The following is a 24,096-nucleotide window of genomic DNA, read 5'->3' as shown; positions in this document are numbered from 1 at the left end:
ACTGCAACCAAATTGAATATTATGGCTGGTATTAGCATAAGTGCTAGCTATCTCCCACCTACACACTCGCTTACATAAGCGTGCGCGCTCATGTCGAATGGATGAAGAAGGAAGGGCCCCTTCGGAAGGGGGGCTTTTCGGTATTGTGGACCCTTACGAAACAGGGAGTCCCACGCAATATCCCACGCCTTTTATTTCCCTTCGTTGCCTGGCTCTTTGGCTGTGACTCAGCGTGGGAAACACCACCCGCGCTTTCGCTAACGCCATCCTACTGAGGCGCAGGCACGGAGGAGGTGTTGTGCGCGCTCCCGTGCCCGAGTGCAGCGAGCAGCACATCGAGAAGAAGCTCCGAAGCCAGGCACGAGATCGCGCTTCTGCATTTTTGTTTTTATTTATTAATTCACATTTTGGAAATCAGGGAGGGGAGTCGCATGCAATCCGGGTGTCGATGCAGTGCCATGCCTACAACATGCTGGTGGATGCCGAGGAGCTGCTCCCGTCCGCGGCTTAGACCAGCTGAGGACGCCCGGCCGCTGCAGGTAGGAGGACTCACGAAGCCGCCCTCATCCTTCCATCATGACATCGCGTAACACACGTTGCACCGCACGGTGTCAGAGCAAGTATGGCAAGGTGAGTGCATGGTGGTGCTGGTTGGAGCGGACACGCAGCTGTTGCGTAGGTGCTACTCCAGGTCAGAGTCCACCTGGAGAGAAGTTACCCCAGTTAGCTGACAACGACCAGTTGACATCTAAATTGCTACTGGTAAATGTTTTATCCCACTATCGTGTAAATGTCTGCAGTGTTACGTATGATTAGGCACAGCAGAGCTTTCTAGTACAGATGCAAGCCCGCTATGAACGAAGTGGCTTGAGTATATTATTTTATCCGTAAAATGACAAATGTACTAACAGGTATTCTGCACAAGTAAAGTTTTATCAAACGAACACAACACTTAGTTAGCCCAAATGTTTGTAACTCGAATGCATGTGACTAGTATAGGGGCTCGATTTTTAACAGTACATCGATTAATCGACACTAGAGAGGCATCAATTAAAGGGGATGTCAACTGTTAACTGAGTCGTTCACGAAAATAAGAATTTTCACACTGAGATGTCCATTTCGGGATTTACAAAAACAACCTTAAGATCTCGATTTTCATTTCCCAGCAGCCAAAAGGTTGACTCTTGTGCAATGTATTTATTTTTTCCAATCATTTGAGCTTTGCATCAAAAGGATGTTGAAGGGAAACCATCAAAAAATACACTAGGGGACTGAAATTTCACCCAGATGGTGACAACATGTCAAATTCCAACATGACATGACCACTTCATCACAGTTCCAGGAGTGTGTATTCCTTGGCTAAAATACTATGAGAATAATGTGGAAGGAAATGACCCCAAAATGGTCAAAATACTGCACAAGAGTTTATGAAAATAAAGGATGAGCAAGATGAAGCACACAATTTAAAGATGAATTTGCATATACTGCACTTCATCATTTTTTTCTCAAAAACTAGGGATTTCAATTTGGCAACATTAAAATTGCTGTACCTTCATTGATTTTTGAATAGGCTCCACGTGTTCTATTTGCTTCGAAAAGGAATATATCAATATCCCAATATTCATTTTCGGAGAGACAAGTGTGGCTTGTTGTGTGAGTTTGCACTCATCTATTGAGCCGTTTACAAGAAATTTGTGAAAATGTAGATCGTTGTTAGCTTCTCATGTTAGAGGTTAGCAAGTGGTTAGCAAGTGAGTTTATGCTTGTCACTTTTGAACAAAAGATAGATTGAGATGTGCATGTTTTTTGCTTTCATGCTTAAGTGTGTTTCTGTCAGCAAATAGTTTTCATCTTGTTCTTTGATAGTGAGTTCGCGAGTCGAAACTGAAACGTTGCTTCGTAGTCTTTGTAACAAAAGATTAGTCAATGGCTCAGCAGTATACACCTTGTAGTATAACGTTGCCCACTTGCGCAACCCAAGGATGGAAATAGTCTGATTTCAACAAGACATGGAAGATGGAGCATAAAGTATACTCTAATAATGTAATTACTGATTATTGAAATTGATTGTTGAGTTTTGAAGCAGTTGAACTTTAGATTTGCTTGTCACTGCTGACATAACAGAAGTTCAGAATGCTACCATCCCAAATTTGTCCCAATGGATGAATTGTGCTCCCACCCCACCCCATTTTCTCGGCATCAATCCTTGGACTGTATTCCAAAGCTAGTGTATCAATACCAGGTGGTAGCGATTGACTGTGTATGTACGTGATGTACAGCCAATTAAAAGCACGCAGTCATTGAACGAGAGTGCATTGTTGCGCCGCGGAATGCAGTCAACACAGGCCTTTGGTGGCCGCTGGTTGCCGTGGCAACCCCTCCCCGTCCACACCGACGACTCCAGACTGAGGATGAGGTGGTCAGAGAAGGAAAATAAGCCTCCCAAGAACCTTTTTACTCGCTCAATCTGCCCAAGGCGGGGCCTCCTTGCGCCCCTCCTCCATTTTAGCCGCTTTTAAAGTGAACGTAGGGAATACTTGCGGGAGGGGTCGTCCGATCACGTAATCTCCTCCAAATCTGCCAGATTAACTTGATGTCGTCTCACACGGCGGCTCAATCTCCTCGCCGTCACACCAGGGCCAGAGAGCGTGCCGATTAAGAACGCTCTGATTAAATTGGGGACAATAAAGCCAGAAATATTTAATCAACACTCCCGTCTCTCACCCGGGATGACAATTTAATCCCACAAGCTCTAAAAATAGACCACAAAGTCAACTTTTACTAAGACTCCTGTAGACTCCTACGCCGATTACATCACTATGCAGTACTGATGACCATTTGGCTATACTTTCTTGGTGGAATGTAGGGGAAATTATCCGTGACTAATCAGACTCATCTCCTTATGGTTACCTCAAGACAACATGTAGGCAGACATTTGTCCTGTCAAGACAGGAGCAGCTGAAGCTCATTCCGCATGGAGTAGGCTTGTCCTATTTCTTTTGTAGGCCATCAGTTTGATGTCTATTTTTTTTTTATACAGCTTTAAAAAAATGCCTTTTAATGTTGGAACCTCAAAGGGTTTCTTCCAGGTAGGCTGTCTTCTTTATTGCTGCTTGAACCATTTTATCTGCATGCAACTAAGTCTCGTCTCAGCCATTGCATTTGGTACCTTAGCACAAGAGAATTCGATCCTATTGAATAGTTGTATCTAAATTTCTGCCTTACACCTGTAATTAGTGGAATTTTATGAGTCAATTTTGCTACAATGTGACCCAAATGGTAATCCTCATTAGTGAAACTGTCTCACATCTTATGAAACATCTGTAAAATTGCTCAAGGAACTCATTGACATCATGTGTCGGATTAATATGGACAGTGCTGCTGTTTTGGGCAGCAAAGCAATTATAATGGGCTAATTAGAAAAGTTAGAAAAGCAATTCTCAAATGGTAATACGTGAGATTCTAACAGAGTATATGCAGCTATCAGTGAATGTAATTTCTACAGTACATGCTTCTTTTCAAATTGACAGCAAATTATTTAAATAGCGACTCCTTTGCAAAACAATTGTATCTTTATTTTTCCAGTTCTGTACGGTTCCGTGTTGTCATTGGTGATGCAATTTTCTGGCATATGAAAAAGAAAAAAAGAAAAATGTTATATAATCTATCTTCATCATCAGTGGAAGAAAAATTGAGAACTACTGAGTTAGATCATGAATGATCACAATGGAATAGTAGTCTATTAGGACTGCAACTAACAAATGTCTCAATAATCGATATTTTTTTAATTGTTCAATCGATTTTAAAAAATGCTTCGATTTCATTGTCTTTATTAAAAGCATACTTACAGCTTATGTTAAAGTGAAAATTCAGAATATACACAAGCATAAATGAACTATGATTCACTTCTTGATTTGGTTGGTTGTCAGAAAACAGGCAAAATGATTATTATTATGATTATACCCAACAACTTTAACCTTTGTCTTGTCAGAGCATAACACAATTTTCCACTCGCCGGGTAGCGTTTGTTCTGGTCCGATGAAAGCAAAGGTGAACATTTTGGGCCTAATTCCAGAAGATATGTTTGGCGCAAAACACAATCAGTTCATCACCAAAGAACACAATAGCTACAGTGTATCATTGTTGCTTGCTGTGTTCCTTCAGCATAAATGAATCTTATTTGACATGACAGGTATGCCAAATGTTTTTTTCTAGAGAAGCAGTAACCTCATGTACAGTATTTAGTTTGGAGGCCTCATTCAAATCTTAGCATTCTTAGCATGCAGTTAACCTTCACATCGCAAAATACAGCATGTCCTCCAAGACCAAGCATCAGACTCGTATGCTGCATTTTTCCGACATGGAATTCCCATGAGGAATGTGCTATAACTCTGCCCACGTAGACAAGATATTGTAAATAAAGATAAAACCAAGGTGAGGCCCCGCGCCTCTAATTCAAACGACACATCTAAGGTATTTACAGTGCTTGTTATAGAGCAGATAGTACAAAATGAATTGCAGTCCGGTCTTGCCCGCGCGCTCGCATTCTGCTGAGTCATCGGGCTTAGTGCAAGTCCGGCAACAGCCAGCCAGCGAGGCCGGAGGCCAGCCGGCGGCGTTCCTGGTGGGAAAATGCACTGGTGATCTGGCCTCTCCCCCGACCTTTTCGATGTTGATTAGTGAGCACCTCAAACTTCATCCTTGAAATGTAACGGACCCTTCGGTGCTTTTTGTGCCCCCGTGCATGCGCTCATTGTTTGTCGCCAAGCAGTCATCGCAAAACTAGTTATGGGAAGATTGTGTAGCGGACCATTAGGGAGTCTGGTTTCACTGTGTCAATGCATTCCTTCTGTTTTGTTTACAGTACATAAAGAGACTAGTAGTATTCATGGAGAGCGTATCAGTCGGCTAATAGCTCCAGAAAGTCTTTTGGTATCACGTAAAAAGAGCTACACTAGTTTCAATTAGGGCTGAACCATGAATATGGGGCTGCAACTAACATGGTTTTTAAGTAATTGATTAATTTGCACATTATTTTGTCTTTGATCAATGAATTGGATTCTTAAAAATGTTTTCTTTTCATCCCCTTATTTAATTGTCTTTTTTAAATTTGCTTGTGATTCGTTTACTGGTTTGGTCGGTAACACGTCACAAAATTGGCTAAAATTTCGGTAATGGTTTCCAAAGTAGAAGCAGTCATATGTAAATTATTATTTAGATTCAACACTGATAATTAGACTGCTTCATCAAAGATGAAAGAAATCCGTGAATATTAACTGTCGAGAGGCTGAAATTTTGACAGTGTAATCATTGATGAATCCATCTAATATTTTGTTGATTAATCAAAGAATCGGATTAAAAACACAAGTTTTAACTTCCACCCCCCTTTTTTTTTCAAAACAGTACATAATGTCAAATTGACAGTGTGATAAAATATAAACTAAGATTCAGTTACTGGCTTAGCCTTTAACATGGGAAAAATGGGCAGAAATGTTTTCTCCAAAGGCAAATATTTGAAAATGTTTTACTTTAAGTCAACATGCACTGCTTAAACAGTGGACTACAGAAATATGAGAACATTTAGTCATAAGAATCTACAATTCGGAGGTTTTGGATCATTTTAAATTAAACTCAAAATGATTAATTCATTGTCAAAAATGGTTATTGATTAATTTGGAAATCAGTTACCGGTAGTTGTCTACTAATTGATTAATAGCTGTAGATTAATCGATGATGGAAAAATAAATTGCAGTTATCATTTGTCGATTGATCGTTGGACATTAAACAATAGTATCAATGTCTCAGTGTTGTAAATGCAAATGCTGCTTCATTTTAAACTTAGTACATGTGCAGTATGCATATTTTATTTATTCACTTCATATAATATTTCATGTGATTCTGTGTGATCATATATTTATAATATATTTACCTAAATACTTGGTCAAAAATGAAAAAGCATGTGGTTGACTGTGGCACGCTAAAAAGAGTCGGGTCAGATAATTATAATTTGAGTCAAAAATGGACCGATCCACTACTCTGGTCAATTTAACGTACAAACCCAGAGAGTTCTGTCAAATTGACCTAAGTGCGTGCCAAATGGGGTTATTTTTGACACAGAACTGTTTTGCAAGAGTGCAGTCTTTTTCTTCTACTATTTCAACAACTGGTTTGCTAGTCAACACAGCCCACTCCCTTCAGCAATTAGACCCCTCCCCCCGACAGTGCAACCCAACGTGCATCATCACCGTGTCAGCTGGCAGCATCGTAGCATGACATCATCACATATTACAGCCGGAGCCCTCTCGCCGAGCGCGCCGCAGCCCCGAGTGGGTCGGCAAACTCTTTCAAAACCCTCCCTTGTTCCCTCCGCCACCTGCCGTAACGTACACTCCTTCTCTCCTCCTCTCACGTTTCAGGCAGCGTGCGCTCGCAGAACCGGGGCATCATGGAGGCTGGCTGCGTGGTTGCCGCGGTGATCGAGAATGCCGCCTCACGACCCCGGAGGGACCCGGGAAGTAGTCACGTCCTTGAGGGGTGAGACCGTCTTTTATTCTCCACGCTCACAACAAGTCTTATGGACTCAGCGTCAAGACAAGTAAATGTTTATGCATGCACAGCCATGTCGAGTCTTTTTTTGCTGCGGCCACAAGCAGCGTGACTTCACGTTGCAATGAGCAATGCGTGTTCCCGTGTCACTGAGCTCATCTCCCTGAATAAGTGTGACAACGCCGCGGCCCGCCCATCCCGCTCGTCGACCTCACCCTCTCCCCCACCCCAAGTCACTGAGTCACAGTCGGAGTCGGGCTTTTGTCAGGCGCTCCACTCGCGGTCGGTCGCCTTTGTGGCCGCCTCAATAGGTGAGCTTCACTCTGCTGGTCGCTCACAAAAGCCGCAGAGAGGCTTGCACTTCCTCTCCGCTTTGTCAAGTCTTACTGGCCGTTTTGCTTGAATCTTATCTGTCACATGGCGAATGACTCTAGGCTAGTGCAGTGTCATGATTTGAGGGTGACATACATTGTCGACTCACCTGCCCCCTCTGCTGTATGTGAGACAATTGCACTTATGTCAGGTGGAAGCGCCTCAGTTTCATCCATCCAGATTTCCACGCGGTTTCAAACTTTTTTCTTTTCTTTTTTTTTTCTTGATCAATGCCAATTTTTGGCTGAAAAAAATGACAGATTATCGATCTGCTGGTTAATTTTAAAACTACTGTGAAAAAAATAGCACTGTTTCCTCCCAATGCACTTCAATAGGTGTCAATTATTTGCAGTTTCACTTCATGTGCAGCCTGGTGACTACAAATGACAGAAAATGAATTATTCAAAGTTAAAAAACTCTTGAAGGACATTTCTTTGTGTCATTATGGGTTTGTCATATTTAAGACAGGCATGCTTAACTCCTTTTTTTTTTACACAAAATGACTAGTTTTGTGTGTAATGTAGTGAGCAACATCCAGGTCAATTCTTTGGATAACTTCCTTGCATTGTTCACATTGCTTGCAAGAATTAAAATTTGCTTTGCTTTGAATGACAGGTCTGCAGAATGTGCTTACCAACAAATATTTTGCTATATATTTAAGGATACAAGGTTAGGGTGTAGATACATGTGTAAGAAAAAAATAACAGTGTTACTTGCAAAGACTTGGTAAAAAGTTAAAATAATTGGCAAAAAGCGGCCATTTTGAAATACCATAATTGGCTGATTAGCTGCCTCATCTTTTCTAAAAATACTACCTAAAAATGAAAATTCTCTTTTGGCCCGTGCCCCCCCCTAATAGAAACCAGCTAGGTAATTGTAATCGCTGAGAAACAAAACATAATGAAAACATAATAGAAAGTTAAATGTCGCTTCGGGAAGACAGACCGCTTTCTCTCCAAAGCCTTCATCTCCATTTTGTTTCCCCGCAGAGACGCAGCACCATTCAGTCAGGCCAACAAAGACGATGTCTTACCTCAAGCGACCAGCAGCAACACCACAGACGAGAGACAGCCACAAGAGATGCAGGTACACACACACACACACATTTTGTGGCCAGGTGATTCGCAACATAACGATGACGAAGATGAACAGAATGCGGATGTCATGCAAGTCACATGTCGATTGTGTGAACCGGTGTGCATTTACATGTGGCCCACTGACATGATGCCTTATGAAAATCCGCTCATTTATGAAAGATGCGCTTTCTTATTTATCTTGAAAGGTGACGTCATCGCCCTTTATTGTCTGTTAACTAAGTGCTTTTTAAGTCAAGAGGCTTGGATGGAAATGTTACGCTGGAAGGAATAACACTAAGTGTACTCAGATCTCAATAGCGTCTGCATTTCTTTGTGGACGAGATTATCCAGTTGGTTGAGGATATGATGACGAGACCAGCTCCATGCATTTTACATCTGATTTTAATATTCAAACTTTATCATAGCACAGGCCTGTTAAGTTAGTTTGCAGGAAATGACTTTTATTGCAAACACAAATAGATGCCTTGCTTGTTAGCAGCTTTTTAATATTTGCTTCAACGGTCTGGTACACAGGGCTTTAGAGGTGCAAAGTTTAATTGATAAACGGATCAATAAATATTTTTGATGTTTGAAATATTCTCAAATTTCTTTCCATCTGTGTAATCATTGGGTCAAATCAAAACAGGACATTTCCAAACATCTTTCATTATGAACATGTTTCGAATAAAGTGATGGAAATTAAAACATATTTTTTCAAACTCAAATGTATTGGTTACTGACAGATTAATTGATTGTTATAATGATCTTTAATTGCAGATGTAAAATAGTGGGTTTGCATGTTTTTGTTTTTTATTTTAATTTAGAAAAATGAGAGACGCCAAGTTTCTTTAACCATTATCATTGCACAGTGAAAGTTAGCAAGCAATTTTCACTTTAGAATCAGCACATCTATTATTTGTGAAAAGAACACCCACACATGTGGACTAATCAGTAGTATAATTGTTTGAAAAAATATGAAATTCACCAAAATGTGAGGATTTTGTACGCTATTATACTAGTCAGTTAAACAAATTTTAAAGCATTTTTCATAAATAAAAATGATACAGAAAAAGTGATACACAAACAAAACAATTAAAATATTTCATAAAAAGATATGCAACACGTACAGGTCCTCCCAAACGCACACAGAATCTCAGAAAAAAAACGTGTAATATTTTTGTGAACCCACAAAGACACAAAATATGATATCTGCTGCGTGATTTATCGAAGCTCAAGCTTAACGGGTGTCTACATTTTCCCTATTTGTTTGGCAGGCACGGAGTGATGACATCACGGCCGAGCCCCTTCTGCGCTCCTGCGTCAGCACGGCGAGCATGAAGGTCAAGAACATGAAAAAGTAGGTGCTTACTGCTATTACGGGCTGCAAACCAGGCCTCTTATCCAGGCCAGTAAGATGAGCTGGGGGCCCCCGTTGTGCTTCTTCGCTTTTTTCCTCCATCACAGCACGAGGTGACACCGCGATGCTTTGTGTTTGTAGGCTGACGTTTCCCAGAGGTCACTTTCCCCGTCTGGCAGAGTGCGCCCACTTCCACTACGAAACTGCTGACTTTGGAAACGTTGAGGTAAGCCACCTTAAAAAAAAAAAAAAAAAGTTTTGGGATGTGAAAAAAAAAAGCCTCACTATACATGGTCGTTTTTTATGAAAAAAAAAAAGCCTCACTAAACATGGTTGTATTTTTATGAAAAAAAGCCTTACTATACGTGGTCATTTTTTAATGAAAAAAAGCCTTAATTTGATTGATCGATTGATAAATAAGAGTATACTCTTATTTATCAATCAATCAATCAAATTTTATTCGTATAGCCCTAAATCGCCAAAGTCTCAAAGGGCTTCACAGATGAAAAGAGGTCATGTGGAGACCTCTTTCGAAAAAAGAAGTCGTACAGAGACATCTTTTCAGTGTAAGGTACACAACAGCATCCCCTGTCAAAGCTCCCAGAAGGGGAAGGAAAAACTCCAAAACCCCAATTAGGGGAAAATCAGAAACCTCCAGAAGGGACCACAGGTGGGAGGAGCCCCCTTCCAGGCCCACGTTTTCCGTATAGCACTTTTTTGTTTTTAAAACCTTTAGGGCCACAAATACCATGTATAATACACTACGTACTGTATATCTGTATTTCACACACATTTGTTTGGTCCCACTCCCCACCAATTTGTTAGCACTCTCAGTTGTAATCTCTTAATCCAGCTCCAGCAAGCGCTTTAAACCCGTGATCTCGCCTATTAGTTTGACAATAAACCTCATGGAATCAGCTTATGAATTCATAAGTCGGCGTCTTTAGTGTGTCTGTGAGATTCAAAGAAAGTTTAGGTGGTAGCTATGCTAACAGCAGTGCAGCTCAGATAATAACTGATTGCGGGTGTCTCTCAAGCAGTCTCCCCTCTTCTGTAGGAGCGAAGTCATCTGGTGTAGTACCAAGTCTGACCAGGGAGTGGTAGCATAGTGCTATAGGACATACAAACTTGCAGAAAATACAAAGAAGTTTAAAAAAAAATCGCAATTAGTCTGTTATTTTCACAACCCCTGCATTTAGGGTCATCTGCCAATTTGCCTTTGCTGACTTTATGCTTAAAAAAAAAAAAGAAGCTAAAATTTGACCCTATTATGGTTACCTAGCATGATATCCATGTATTTCAATTTGATTTGATTCTAAAGTCGCTGTTAGTCTCAGCTAAACCTAATAGCTTTCCAAAACAGATTTATCTGAAGCTTAATGCTTTGTGACATGTAATAAAATCCTACCATGATATATCAATCCATTTGCATGCTAGTGTTGCCTGCCACTTACTCTGATATTCACATTCACCTCAAAGCGATGCTTTTTGAAGGACTATTACGCAAACACTGTGTCTGTCTGGACTGTGTGAAAATCAGGCCCACACGAGACCACCCAACTGTGTATATTAAAGGACCCCAGATTTGCAATTTGTCTCTCCTTAGCAGGTTTGACAAAGCTAATGGGAGAGTTAGTGAGATGTCAGTCAAGGCGAGTTGACTGGACTGTTGTAGTCACCTTTTTGTGGGTGTGTAAGAGCGGGCCCCGGTTGTTTGGATCAGACGCAGTCAAGTGGAAGTGGCAGTTGAGTCAAGCGCTTCTGTAACACAGGTCATTTGCCTGCAGAGGGCAGCAATTTTATGCTGCCAAAGGCTGGAATGAATGACTCCAATAGACCCCCACTGTTTAAAAAAAATACTAACTCAAGGCAATGGTGAGATTTTTACATTATAGTAAAGCCGTGTGAAGTACAACCAGAACGCTGCAAACAAGGCTGTGATGTCAGAATACAGCATGGGGGAGGGGGTGGAAGGATCAGGTCTCTCAGAGCCAAGGACAAGGGCAGCGAGGACGCACGCCGCCTGAGCACCCCATCCCCCCATCATATCCAATCGCAAAGCCCCAAAGACACTGCCAATGACGCTTTCACGGCAGTCACATCCAGGTCTTACCATCCCGGCCCGAAAGGAGGATCCGCGCTCGTTTCCTGCCAAGCCGCCTTTTGTGACCGGAGAAAGGAGCGCTGTTCAGAAAGGGGAGGCAGGGATGAGCGCGGTGGAGGCAGCGCACAGGACAGGGAGGAGGGGAGTCTGAAAGGGGGTGAGACACAGTGCGAAGCAGCATCCCTGTCTCATATTGATGTTTGGAATAGGAGTAGATGCGCCACAATCCGGCCTGTGAGGAGCGTCATCCAGAAATCAAATTTAACCCTTCACATTTTTTGTTCTTTTTTTGGGGAGCTTTTGAGAAGAATAAAAGAAAGAACCGCTTCCTCCAGAATTCAAAGCAGGTAACATGCACGTGTGCTAGCCTTTGTGCTGATGCTCCTGGATCGCTTTCATGAAAACTTTGATGGAAACCTTTGCCAGGAACTTTGTTTTTGCATGTTATTTTTCTTGCTTGTTTGTGGGATTATTCACCAAAAACAGCAATAGAACTGATTCAAACTGTGCTGTAATGCTCTGATATTGTCTGTGAATAATGCATGGCTCTAAAGCTGGGCCAACAAAGACTGACATGTTAGTCATGATCCAGTAAATGTAAAAATTTGGGATTTGTTATTTGGTCTTCAACAGTGTGTGCAGTTTTGGTTCTTCAACCACTTTAGATTTACATTAGTATAACATGGTTGTTTTCATTAACTGCCATTTGGCTTTTTTATTGTTTGTTTTTTGTTTGTTTAAGAGGCTTAATGTACACAACACTACAGGGATTTTCACAAATTGACTTTTTGGTGGGGCTGAAACCAAAATGTTTGATCTTTTTGCCAATTCATATGAAGTATGCGGCGAGATATGGTCAAAACAAAATGCTTTTTGTGTGTGTGTCAGACATTCTGGGCGATTGCAAGATTTTACACAATGTTATGGTTTTAATTAAAGCATTTTAAAAAGTGGGTTGACATGTTCTTAAATAGGTTCTTTGTAAAATGTTAAGACAAAAGTAGTTAGTAATTGTAGTAAACGCGTCGTGATACCCACCATTGATATGCATTGAATGGTGGACATGCATCAACTTTTTTGTCATAGATTTTTTTGCGTGATAGGCCCTGTGGATGCTTCCTCTTCTCTTTTGGATGCCATTGAATGGCACACTCAAGGTTTCTCCGCTAATCAGGTTTCAAATCGTACTGATACTGATATTTTTCTTACACAGAATTTCACCCCCAAAAATGAAACAAGACCACTTCAGAGAAAGTCTTAATATATAATTTTCATTTGGATTTCTTGGAATTAATTGAAATGTTATTTTCCTCTAATTTGTCATTTCTAATGTTGCTATTGTGTTAGACATTTTCGATAACGTTGCAAGAGACTACTTTTTGCGCACATATTGTTATTTTAGAGTGATTTTGTTGATGTTTCAACCCCATTTCTCATCAGACTCCCTCAGAGCTCTGTCAAGTATTGCATAAAACACGAAATATTTTTTACTTAAAACAGACAAGCCGTGTCTCATTTAGTCTGCTCCTTTTCACCACCTCGTAGCAGTAAACTGGGTCGCCGTGTGTTGTGTAACAGCCCGTTTCAATGTGCCTCAAACTGTTATAAATAACCAGAGGCTCCCTCGACTCATTGCTTCCACATCTGCCAATGTATTCCCAAACAGTAGTTTTTTTATTCTTTACACACAGAGCATTGCTAAAGAGGACGTTTGATTTGAGCAGAGTGGGGAGAACAAATTCTCAAAAGGCCCATATTTGTCATATCTTACGGAATCAATTATATATTTCTGACTGCACGATGAATTTAGAATGAATACGATCTAAATAATGGCTGTTAATAGACAATTATTCAGTAAAAGTGGCTAAACAGACTTCTTCAGACCGATTCATTCTGAGTTTTCTGCGTCAGTTATTATGAAATTGGTTTTACCAATCAATCAAGAAAGAGAATGGGCATTTTTCTTATTTCCGGGTCATATCCACAAAGCATGTCAATTATTCAAATTCTGAGCTCCTTGTATTGAACCCCTATTTCTCTCTGTTTTTTTTAAAGTTGGCATTTGCACAAGGGCAGAGTGAAGGCCCAAAGGGTTCCCAGGACTCAAAAGAACTGCTCTTTCTGGTCCAGATCACCTGCCAGGTCCTCTTGACTTTTACCTTTGACCATTGACATGGAGATTTCAACGTCCTTAACAACGCTTCGGTTTTCTTCCAGGCTCGAAACTGGCTGGTGAAGAGATCTTATGAGGACTTTCGTGTGCTTGACAAACATCTGCACTTGTGCATCTATGACCGCCGCTATTCACAACTCACTGAGCTGCCCAAATACGACCCGGGGAAAGACACTGTCGAGGTACTGTACATCTACTGATCCTCTCTTTTAAGAACATTCGTATTGGTATTTAACTAGTTGGATGATAAAGTGATAGTGTAAATAATGCGGTAATATCAGTGTTTATGATTCAGATACTGATTTGGTCATGAAATTGGCTCCGATATTGATCATTGCTTTCCAAAATAAAAGCGTTATCTTACTTTGATTCAACAGTGTGTGTGCTTTTAACAGTTACTCTTGACAGGCTGAAATTCTGAAGCGATGGAAAATTTTAGGCTTCTTCAAAATGGATGATTATGGATTTATGGTCAATTATTCGTTGCACAAATAATCTTAAACCTTTAATGGCCACCATAATCACTTTGCACACTAACTTTAGAATGTTTTACGCTTTAGACATGTGCTTGCAAGTGAACTTCAACTCATTAAACCTTCTAGTATATATGTTATGCATTTAAAGAACTTACAATCTTATATGGGCAGTGTTATGCACTTTTAAGTAGGGTTCCCCGAAAGATGATTATTTATTTATTTATTTTTGCCTAAAACTGTCCCTGGTATGTTTTTTAGAGGTTTGATATATTTTTTCTTCTCAGACTGATCACAATCCAGAAACCTATCAAAGAAAATAAAAAGAAAGAGAAAAATGTCTTTTTTTTGTTATTTGTGTCCCCGATAATCAAGAAATCCAAGGAATTAGATGAGCATTTCTTAGTCTAGACGTCAAAGGGTTAACACTAACTGTCTTTCTCTTCAGTCAGTAAACAAAATGTTGACTACCTACTTGTCCCGCTTCTCCGTCATCGCTGACAACAAAATCAACTGTGGTCCAGTTCTAACATGGATGGAGGTAGTGAAGATTTTTTTTGTGTGTGTGAATGAACTGTAAATGTGTCATCTTATTTTAAATCAAACTGTCAAATCACTTTGTGGCTTTTTGTCTAATTTTGTCAAGCATGATTCAAGACCGTGGTCAAATGTTGTGTCGTGTAGATTGACAACAAGGGAAACCATCTGCTGGTGTCCGAGGAGGCGTCCATTAACGTCCCTGCCATCGCTGCTGCCCACGTCACCAAACGCTACACGGCTCAGGCCACCGATGAATTGACCTTTGAGGTAACAGCACCTTAGATGTGTCATTAGCTCTTATCGACCTGCTTTATCGATACTTGAGTACGCTACTGTTTAACGGGCTAATGTAGGTGTAATTATGTCTTCCTGTTTCAGGTAGGGGACATAGTCTCAGTCATCGACATGCCTCCCAAAGAGGACACAGGCTGGTGGAGGGGGAAACATGGCTTTCAGGTCAAATAGCTTTATTATTTGAATTATCCTTACAATACACTGTCACTCAGGCAAATTTTTGTTTTTGTTTTTTGCAATGATAATGTAGGATGGATTGGAAATATAGAAAAAAAATGAGAAACCTAACTATTTTAGATACTCTTTTACCTCAATATTTGAAAAAAGTAATTCGATCATGCGATCAAGTGTTCTGCAATAAATATGTCTTTGGTATTGAATGAGATAACTTCACGTCACTCAAATTGAACCCGTTTATCAAAACCAATACAATGTTTCTGTTTCTGACAGTAATTTTTGGTGAAATATTTTTAAGATCATGGCTGACCAGGCCAAAAAGACGCTGTCCACATTGACATTTAGACATTTTCTGCCCCGAAGCACCTCGTTACCCTCAGTGCTCACTGACCTATTTCACTTGATATACCCACACTTGCCCACATCGATGGCCTAATAGCTAGACTTTCCTTGAAACCTCCAAGTATATAAATTTGGCTTATCACTTGGCAGGTCGGTTTCTTCCCGAGCGACTGCGTCGAGCTGATAAACGACAAGCTTCCTCCCAGCGTTCAAAGCTCGGTTCCCAAACCAGGTACGATGCATCTCTCGCTTTCCTGCGTTATTTATTTCCAATCTTTTTCTCCCGGGATACGAGACAGATTGCATTTGAGTGTTTTTGTCACGATGGACAGTATGTAAGAAGCACGGCAAGCTGGTGACCTTCCTGAGATCGTTCATGAAGTCGCGGCCGCCGCCGCAGAAGCTTCGCCAGCGCGGCATCCTCAAGGAGCGAGTCTTCGGCTGCGACCTGGGCGAACACCTCCACGGCTCCGAACACGAAGGTGAAATGATGCAAAACCGCGCTCTAGTGTATTTATGATAACGTGTGCTTGATTTGACCTTAAAACGAGAATAGCGAAACAATAATACAAAAATAAATCACAAAATTGGAAGCACTTGCTTGTCACTATAAATTCCAACAATGAAATATAGATCAATAAACGAGAGTAGCAGCATTATCCCGCACGTGTTAGTCAGATCAATTCGATGTCTGTTTTTAATCCTCTCAGGGGATTTATTCACAGTGAGATGGAGAAAAAAAAAACACAGCCAGGCTCATCCATTTACCAGGATTTATCAGTGCAATGAAATATTGTAGCTCTTGATGCCTCATGCTGCTGTGTTGCGTGAACGCAAAACTGTCACTGTATTGTGTTCAAGCTGGGTTGAAATAGCTCGTTTTGGCCTTCAGTCCCTCAGGTTGTGAAGAGCTGCGCCGAGTTCATCGAGAAGCACGGCGTGGTGGACGGAATATACAGGCTGTCTGGAATCTCCTCCAATATCCAGAAACTCAGGTTGCTTTGTTATTTTAATACTTATATGAATACAAATTGGTAGGGGCAAAATGATTGTGGCCCTTCCAACATCTGCCATTAATTATTATTAGTTATTTGCCAATTACTTTAACTTTTGATATTGATTAATGGAGTCATTCATTGCACCTCTACAACTTGGAGAGTTGGAGAGTTTTTTTGTTCCATCTACAATTTATCTTCGAATGACCCAGAAACAATAATTGCCCAGCATTCAAATGCCCAATGGCACCTACGCCGTTCTGTATTTTATCTCATGACCTTCCTGCATCCATTTTCAGGCACGAGTTTGATTCGGAGCAGATTCCCGACCTGAGCAGAGATGTCTTTCGACAAGACATCCACTCTGTGGGCTCCCTCTGCAAGCTGTACTTCCGAGAGCTTCCCAACCCTCTTCTCACCTACCAGCTGTACGACAGATTCTCAGTGAGTGTCATTCTTTAATGCTTGCTGATTTTACTACAAAAGAAATGTGGGGAGCTTTATACAAGAAGCAATGGGAGTTTTGTGCTGGCAAAGCTAAAAAAAAAACAAACAAACGTGGCTAATCTGAATGTTAAAAAAAAAAAATCGATTGAATAGAATTTTAAGCCTCTCAGTCTGGCTTGCTTTATCCTCACAGGAGGCTGTGTCTGCAGCCACAGACGAGGAGAGGCTGGTTAAAATCCACAACGTCATCCAGCAGCTGCCTCCTCCACATTACAGGTCTGCTTCACAGCTCGGTAGCGCACTCTGGTGGTTATGAAATAGAACTCACAAATGATAATTTAAGCGGCATCTTGTAAAACAACGCTCTAAAAATTAACTATGGGTTAAAAAGGGAACGTCACATGTGACATTTTTTAATTAGTATTTATTAGTATTTATTTTTTATTAGTATTTTGTGCTTTGCTGGTTAATTATTTGACCCAAATTTTTGGGCTGAAAAAATCATGCAAAAAGTTGGGGCAAAAAAAAAAATGTTGAAATAGATCCAGGTGGCCCAATTTGCTGAAGTCAAAGTTAGGTCAAATCAGAAAAATATTGGCTGTGATTTGAATTACTGTTTGTTTTTTTTCAGTGTTTTTTTTTCTTTCTTTTTAATTTTAACTTTGGCCAACTGTTATGTGAATACACAAGTTAGATTAACTCAGCTAGTGGTCATTTGTAGTTGGTCTCAAATCTTTTGTCTCATTAGAACTATGATAGCTCATGTGGATTTTTTTTTCTACTTTACTAATGATGACGCTCAACGCCAATGTGTTTTTGTGCTCAGGACACTAGAGTACCTCATGAGACATTTGTCCCGTTTGGCCACCTTTAGCTCCAGCACTAACATGCACACTAAAAACTTGGCCATCGTGTGGGCACCAAACCTGCTCAGGTGAGTCAAACGTTAATTGAGAACCGGCTCACTCAAGTGCTTGTGACACCGCGGCCGCCCTTGTCAGGTCCAGACAGATCGAGTCGGCCTGCTTCAGCGGCACGGCCGCGTTCATGGAGGTTCGCATCCAATCGGTGGTGGTGGAGTTCATCCTCAACAACACCGAGGCGCTGTTTAGCGCCAAGCTCAACGCCGTCATCCGGGACGGTGCCGGTGAGTCCGGAAACCACGCAGGTCAACATTCTGTTTACAAAGTGGCGCTGACTCTAAGCATTTGCCTCCTAGGTAGCAACACCTTATCCAGACCCAAATCTCTGCTGGTTTGCTCCCCGTCCACCAAGCTGCTGTCCCTAGAGGAGGCTCAAGCACGCACTCAGGCTCAGCTGAGCTCCCCAGCAACCACGCCTTGCCTCAGCCACAGCGACTACATCGAGGTCGGCGACGGGCCCGGGGCGCTGATGGGCAAGTTCCATACGGTCATCGAGCTGCCGCTGGAGAGGTGCGTTCGAGGACCGTCTCTGCCGTGGTAATATTTAATATGTATCAGACAAAGTTTTTCTTGTTAAGATAGCCCCCGTTTTGAAATTCCGCCTTTGTAGTGTCAAGCGGGCTCCGAGCAAAGCCAAAAAGTCTCCTGTGGGCAACTGGCTGTCCTTTTTCCACTTGGGTAAGTCCCACTCTGTGTCCAAGCGCAAACTGAAGCGACACCCCAGCGAGCCCAACGAGATCAAGAGCATCGCACTGCCAGGTGGGCTTCACTGACTCCGCATCACAACCTGTTTTTCAAGTCCGGCTTTTATTGACTTTCCTTGCTCAAATAGGAGGGAGAGGTGACAGCGGGACATTGCGCTCGGCAAAAAGTGAAGAATCGCTCACTTCCTTGCAAAATTTGGAAGGTAATCATAGATTCCATCTTAATTCCACGTGTGCTTTTTTTTTTTTTTAAGTCTTCCGCACTTGACAATTAAACAGACATTTTCAGAGTGTAATTGGCGGTTTCTGCTTGGAAGAAACTTCCTCCATGGAAAAGGATTTTTGGCAAATTAAAAAAAAAAATGCTTTTTTTAACTACAATCCCAAGTCACATTTTGGCCAAAGCATTGACTTACCTATACAATTATACTCTTAACATATCTGCTTTCTTTCTGTAGCGACAGCCAGTAGTCCTGGTAAATACTGATAAATACCGTACTTCAACCTTGACAATAATAATATCAAAAAGTGACATTGCCAAAAGATTCATGCTTTTCTTCTACTACTAATTTGCCAAATAGCTTTGTTGCACTATTGCAACCTTTTTTGGTATGCTATAAATACCAAGACAAAATTGAGTAAAATTTTGAGTAATGCGAAATTCGATGAACATTCATACACATATACTCCAACTAACCAGATTTTTGTTGATCTTCCCCCCTCCAGGAGAGCCTCCAAAGTACCAGCATCTCCGGCCCCGCTCCACCAGCGAGGCCGTGCCCGCATCCGGCAGAGACGACTCCTTCAGTACCAGAAGCAAACCTCCGTTCAGTCAGAACGGCACCGAAGAACTTTCCCCTCCGCTGCCGGAGGACGACATTGAGCTCTACCCGCCCGTTGCCGGGATGTCCTCCCTGGACTTTGACCCCATGTCTTTCCAGTGCAGCCTGGCCTCCGCCACTCCCCGGGCCCCGCGCAACCGGGAGGGGCCCAAATTTCGGAGAGGCGAGTCAGACGTCGGCAGCCCCGCGCAGCTTAGGAAAGGTAAAAAGGTCGGCCGGGAAAGAAATCGCCAGCATCTGCCTCACCTCCGCTCCTCCCGTCTTCTCTTCTCACAGCGGAGACGCGCGAAGCTCTGACAGCAGATGGGAAGGAGCCCCGAGGGCCTTACCGACACTGCGGCCCACGCAGCCCAGCGAGTCAGGCATCAGCGCTAACGGACTCTGCGCAGAGCCTGCCAGATCCAGGTCAGTAGAACTCTCCTTTATAGCCATCATTGGTACAGCGCATGCAGAAAGTACTGACAGCGCTTCACTTTTGCTACTTTTTCTGTCATGTCTAGCCTCAGTTGAACCCCTCCCCTACCCCCCAAAAAATTTAAACTTCAAGATTTTTTTTTTTTTTTTACCAACTAGAAAAGTGGCAACACCATATGGTACTTGGAAATGTAGTCAACAAAAACAATGCTTCCATATTTTACCGCAAAAAAATGAGTAGCCCTCCTCTAATTTTTTTATGCATGTATCTAAGGATGGGCGAGTTCAAGATCAGACCGATTCCAGCCTTATATTTAAGGGATAGTTTTCAGCAGTAAAAAAATAGCATTTTGTCTATAATTTATTTGGTGACTAAATTATGTTTTATGTACAAAAGCAAGTGGCAGAATGCATTTATAAAGGTACCGATTATACATGAAAGTTCACATACTTAAACAAAAACAATCTGACCAAGTCCGTCGTCTTAGGCTGTAGTTGGCGCTATTGTGTTCCCTCGTTTATCACTGGGGTTATCCTTCCCAAAAACACCTGTGAGAAGTGAAATCTGGGAAGTAATTGTTTTAATTAAGTTTTTTCATTTATTATGCTTAGAGTTTATCATGGTTTTTATTTTTTAATTATTTATATGTTGTTTTTTAATTAGCTTTTTCATTTTTTTTTTAACTGATTTTGAAGACTGGTCCTTGCTCTGTATTGTTATTATTTTCCTCTTCATTCTGTCTTCATGGGGTGTTGTTGTTAGAATTTTGAGAATTCCACGTCGGAACAAGGCTGTGACATAAAACGCGGGAAAAGTGAAGTTCTCGCAATACTTTCCGCCTGCCCTGTATGCAGTTAGCATTGTAACGTAGATTCTTATGAAAGCTTTTGTGTCCTGTCCCATCACGTCTTACCAGCTTTGTTTGTCCTGTCATACTGTAGCGTTGTTTGTCTTCTGCCCCCCCAGGAGCAGATAAACTTATGAGTTCAGTGTGTATTCTCCCTCCTCACCCTTCCCCGACGAGCGCCGCACGCAAGCTGGCTCTGGCGCTGGCCGAGTCGGCGCAAAAGGCCAGCGACGCATCGCAGAGACCAAGGAACCACCCGGCTCGCCTTCTCCAAAGACAGGAAGCTCAGGACAGACCCGCCCGCCCTTCGGCCCTCGATCTCCAGGTGTGCCCGCGGGCGTACGCCGGCGCCCCCCAGTGGCAACTGCCTCCACACCTCTACTCCGACGGACCGGAGAGCAACTTCACCCCCAACGTCAGCCCGCTCGGCTCGGGCAGCCTGGACTCCCGGCACGGCGACGCCACGCCGGAGGAGCCCACCTATCAGAGCGTGGGCGTGTCCACACCCACCGAGCCCATCTGCTCCCCGCGCAGCCCCTTGACCTCTCCGGTGTACGCCAACGCCGACTCCATCAACATCTTCAACTTCCGCGCCGTCCTGGCCGAGACCTCCGTGCCCGCCTCCGTCGACGAGGTCCTCCCGCGCCCTTTCCAGTCGCCGGCGTTTCGCCACTACGCCTACAGGGGGCTCGGCCCTCTGGACGACATCTACCGCTACCGCCGGCCCCCGCGCCACATCCACTCGGGACGACTCGCCCGCTGCCCTCGACCCGACGCGCTGCCCCGTCACCTCTCCGGCCCGAGACACGTGTACGGGCAGCCCTCGGACAGCCGCTGCACATCCTCGGGGTTCGGATCCCCCCCCTCGCCTCAGTACCGACGCCACTACAAAGACCTTATGGGCGGCGGGCGGCGTCCGCAAGGCCGCTGGCAGTGGTCCGAAGACGGTTTCGCCTTGCGCCCCGCCATCAGGAGGGCGCGCTCCTTCCACGCCCCGCAAGTTAGTCGCTACGAGCTGGTCGCCGGCAACGTCCCGCCCCCTGACGTTTATCCCGAGCGGGAGGCGGCTTATCAGAGGTCGCCCCTGCCCCGCTTGGAAGACGTTCACGTACAACAAGTGCTGTATAACCCGTACCCGGACCCCGGCCCCAGCAACCCATATCCTTTCGATCCTTACCAACGTTACGCTCATCTTTACAGGACGCGATCCGCTAAGGAAAGAGGGCCTCAGGAGTTCTATTACTCCCCGCGCCACACCCGTCCCTTCTTGGACAGCGAGGACTCGCTCGTTTACCAAATGCGGGAGAGTGAAAAATCGCCTCCCCGCGAAAGTCCGGTTTCGCCGGACGGCTCGACGGGAAGAGAGATCATGCACATAAGGAGTAAGTCGGATCCGGGAAACGGGATGCTGTCGGCCGGCGGTCGGCCGGGCCGAAGCGCCGCTAAAGCCGCGTCGCCCCCGTCTCAGTCTTCGCCTCGCGTCAACGAGGGCGCCTCGCATCAGCGGGCCCCGCTTCGTAAAATCCCCTCGCTGCCCGAGAGGGGTTTCGCCGAGCTGAGCCGAGCGGACCCTTTCGGGAAAGCCCGCGCCGGCGTCCTCAGGAGGCCCGAGCGCTCGCAGAGCACCCGAGAGAATCGCCAGCAACATCATCAGCGCCCTGCCAAATCGCCGGCGGACGGCCAACGCGCCGCCGCCTTTTCCTCTCAGCCCAACAGAAGGACTCAGAGCACGAAAGCGCGGCCCGCGCAGTACGAGCATGTTTCGGGGGGCTTTTACGCCGCCCTCAGGCCTAAAGCCACGAGATCCACTAAAGCCGGGCCGGCGGACGGCTCCTCCGCCGCCGCCGCCGCCGCCCCCGCCCCCCACGGCCGCAGGCTGCTGTCCAAGACTTTGGCTCAGGAAGCTTTTTATCAGTCGGCAGTCAGGACGCATGCCGGCGTCCGTGAGTGACGCCCACTGTTTATGTCGATGCACAGCGGGGCCAAAGGAGAACAGCACTTTATCCTCTGCCAGACCATCCGGCTGTTTACTTTTTTTTTGTCTGTTTTTTAAGTGGAGCTGCCCAACGGTGCCACTAGGGTGGGGGGGGGGGGGGGGGTGGGGGGGGGGGTCGCATGCTGCTAGTGTCACCTTCACCGATCAGTCTTGCATTTGTAGAAGAGATGTGGAACCCATGGCCCATTATGCAATCCTGAAAATACATTACAAATCTCTCAAATCTCAAATCTTACAAATCGCTCTAAAAGAGCAAGTCACAAAAGCAAATAACTATCATCAAAAACAAAAAAGCAAAGGGAAAATAACAAAGAAAAGAAAATCCATCGCGAACAAAAAATACAATGCAAAATGCAACCACCAATCAAAAATGGTAAAGAACAAAATGAGCAAAACAAAAAACTAATCAAAATCAAGCAAATCAAAATGTTTGCGATTTGCACCTGTTTTGTCTTTTGTAAGGTATTTTTTCTGTTTGTGATTCATTTTCTTTTCCTTTTTGACTTTTTTTCCTAGTTTTGTTTTAGCATTTTTTTAAGTATTTGAATTCCGTTTGTGATTTTTATTTTGTAAATAATTTTTTTGTGTGTTTTATTTTTGCTTCTCATTTATTATTCCCCTAATTTTTTTGATTGGGATATTTATTTTGCAGTTTTGTTTTTTTTGTTTTGTTCTGATTTTCCTTTCTGTTTGTTGAGTTATTTGTTTTCATGATTTGCACTTTAAAAAGCGTGTAACTGTGTAAAAAATATAATTTTTTAATGACAAAAGTAACTTTTTTTTCACATTTTAACGTGTAAAAAAAAAAAAAAAAATACCTGTACCTGAATTATGATAAACGTATTAGAAAATTATATATATATTTTTTTTTTAATTTGAGGACTGTTTAAAAACTTTAAGGACCCGAAGGACGGTTCCACATCTCTGCTTTATTCTTTTATTGGGTCAGACAAAACGGGCGTCATGTTTTAGTTTTGCACAAGGTGACGTGGATTTGGATCTCAAGCTCAAAAACGCAGCGAACAAAAACATTACTCAGACTGCAAGCACTTTGTAGAGAAAACACGTTGTCTTAACCATGCGTTGGCGTGACGTCTACTTCGAAACTTTTCCAAACATTTGCTATATTTTTCTGTGTGGCTCGCTCGCTTGGACTCGCCGCTAAATGCTAACGTGGGCACTTTTTAAAAACGGGAATCAACCTCAACGTCTTTGATGTTTTATTGGCTGGCTACCTTGCGCTGTGAGAAGAAGTCTATTTTTGTCTATTGCTGTTTTGTCACACAAACGGTGGAACTGACATAAATTATTATTAAAACTGTGTTTTATGCCTTTTAAGTTATGTAGAGGCGTTTATTCTAATAAGGCTTGTTCCATTTTATTTCTAGTGCTTGTCTTCAAAGAGAATAAATATATTATCATGCCTAAAGAAGTGACCGCTGTATATTTCATTCAGTTTTCCCCTGTTACAAA

General features: G+C 43.0%; 1 protein-coding gene across 3 annotated transcripts; it reads left to right on the top strand.

Annotated features, from left to right (window-relative positions):
* The first annotated feature begins 289 nt into the window (after positions 1 to 289).
* On the top strand, positions 290 to 22,711 carry arhgap32a (Rho GTPase activating protein 32a). Of its 3 annotated transcripts, none has more exons than XM_088427977.1 (23): positions 290 to 539; positions 6,417 to 6,534; positions 7,908 to 8,004; positions 9,269 to 9,351; positions 9,493 to 9,577; positions 13,511 to 13,597; positions 13,673 to 13,810; positions 14,550 to 14,642; positions 14,786 to 14,908; positions 15,020 to 15,097; positions 15,605 to 15,686; positions 15,787 to 15,936; positions 16,347 to 16,449; positions 16,749 to 16,893; positions 17,090 to 17,172; positions 17,723 to 17,830; positions 17,898 to 18,043; positions 18,116 to 18,329; positions 18,430 to 18,578; positions 18,652 to 18,726; positions 19,250 to 19,567; positions 19,642 to 19,770; positions 20,747 to 22,711. In XM_088427977.1, the coding sequence occupies exons 2-23, from the start codon at positions 6,446 to 6,448 to the stop codon at positions 22,576 to 22,578; spliced, it is 4,407 nt and encodes a 1,468-aa protein (XP_088284103.1). In that variant the 5' UTR covers positions 290 to 539; positions 6,417 to 6,445; the 3' UTR covers positions 22,579 to 22,711. The 3 variants fall into 3 exon arrangements, with proteins under 3 accessions (XP_088284103.1, XP_088284102.1, XP_088284104.1); XM_088427976.1 differs by having other exon boundaries at positions 18,116 to 18,356; XM_088427978.1 differs by lacking the exons at positions 290 to 539; positions 6,417 to 6,534; positions 7,908 to 8,004; positions 9,269 to 9,351; positions 9,493 to 9,577 and adding an exon at positions 11,535 to 11,802 and having other exon boundaries at positions 18,116 to 18,356.
* Positions 22,712 to 24,096: the final 1,385 nt, after the last annotated feature.

The sequence above is a fragment of the Hippichthys cyanospilos genome, chromosome 11 (assembly GCF_059441005.1).
Source record: "Hippichthys cyanospilos isolate Australia breed blue-spotted pipefish chromosome 11, RoL_Hcya_1.0, whole genome shotgun sequence".
Lineage (NCBI taxonomy): Eukaryota > Metazoa > Chordata > Actinopteri > Syngnathiformes > Syngnathidae > Hippichthys > Hippichthys cyanospilos.
The sequence above is the reverse complement of the archived record's forward strand: the minus strand, read 5'-3'. Positions and strand labels throughout refer to the sequence as shown.

Bases quoted from the DNA above. Each gene is read 5' to 3' on its own strand.
- arhgap32a (XM_088427976.1), top strand. From the start codon at position 6,446: ATGGAGGCTGGCTGCGTGGTTGCCGCGGTGATCGAGAATGCCGCCTCA. The intron at 15,098-15,604 runs GTCAAATAGCTT...ATCACTTGGCAG, and splicing joins GGGGGAAACATGGCTTTCAG to GTCGGTTTCTTCCCGAGCGA. The intron at 16,450-16,748 runs GTTGCTTTGTTA...ATCCATTTTCAG, and splicing joins TCCAATATCCAGAAACTCAG to GCACGAGTTTGATTCGGAGC.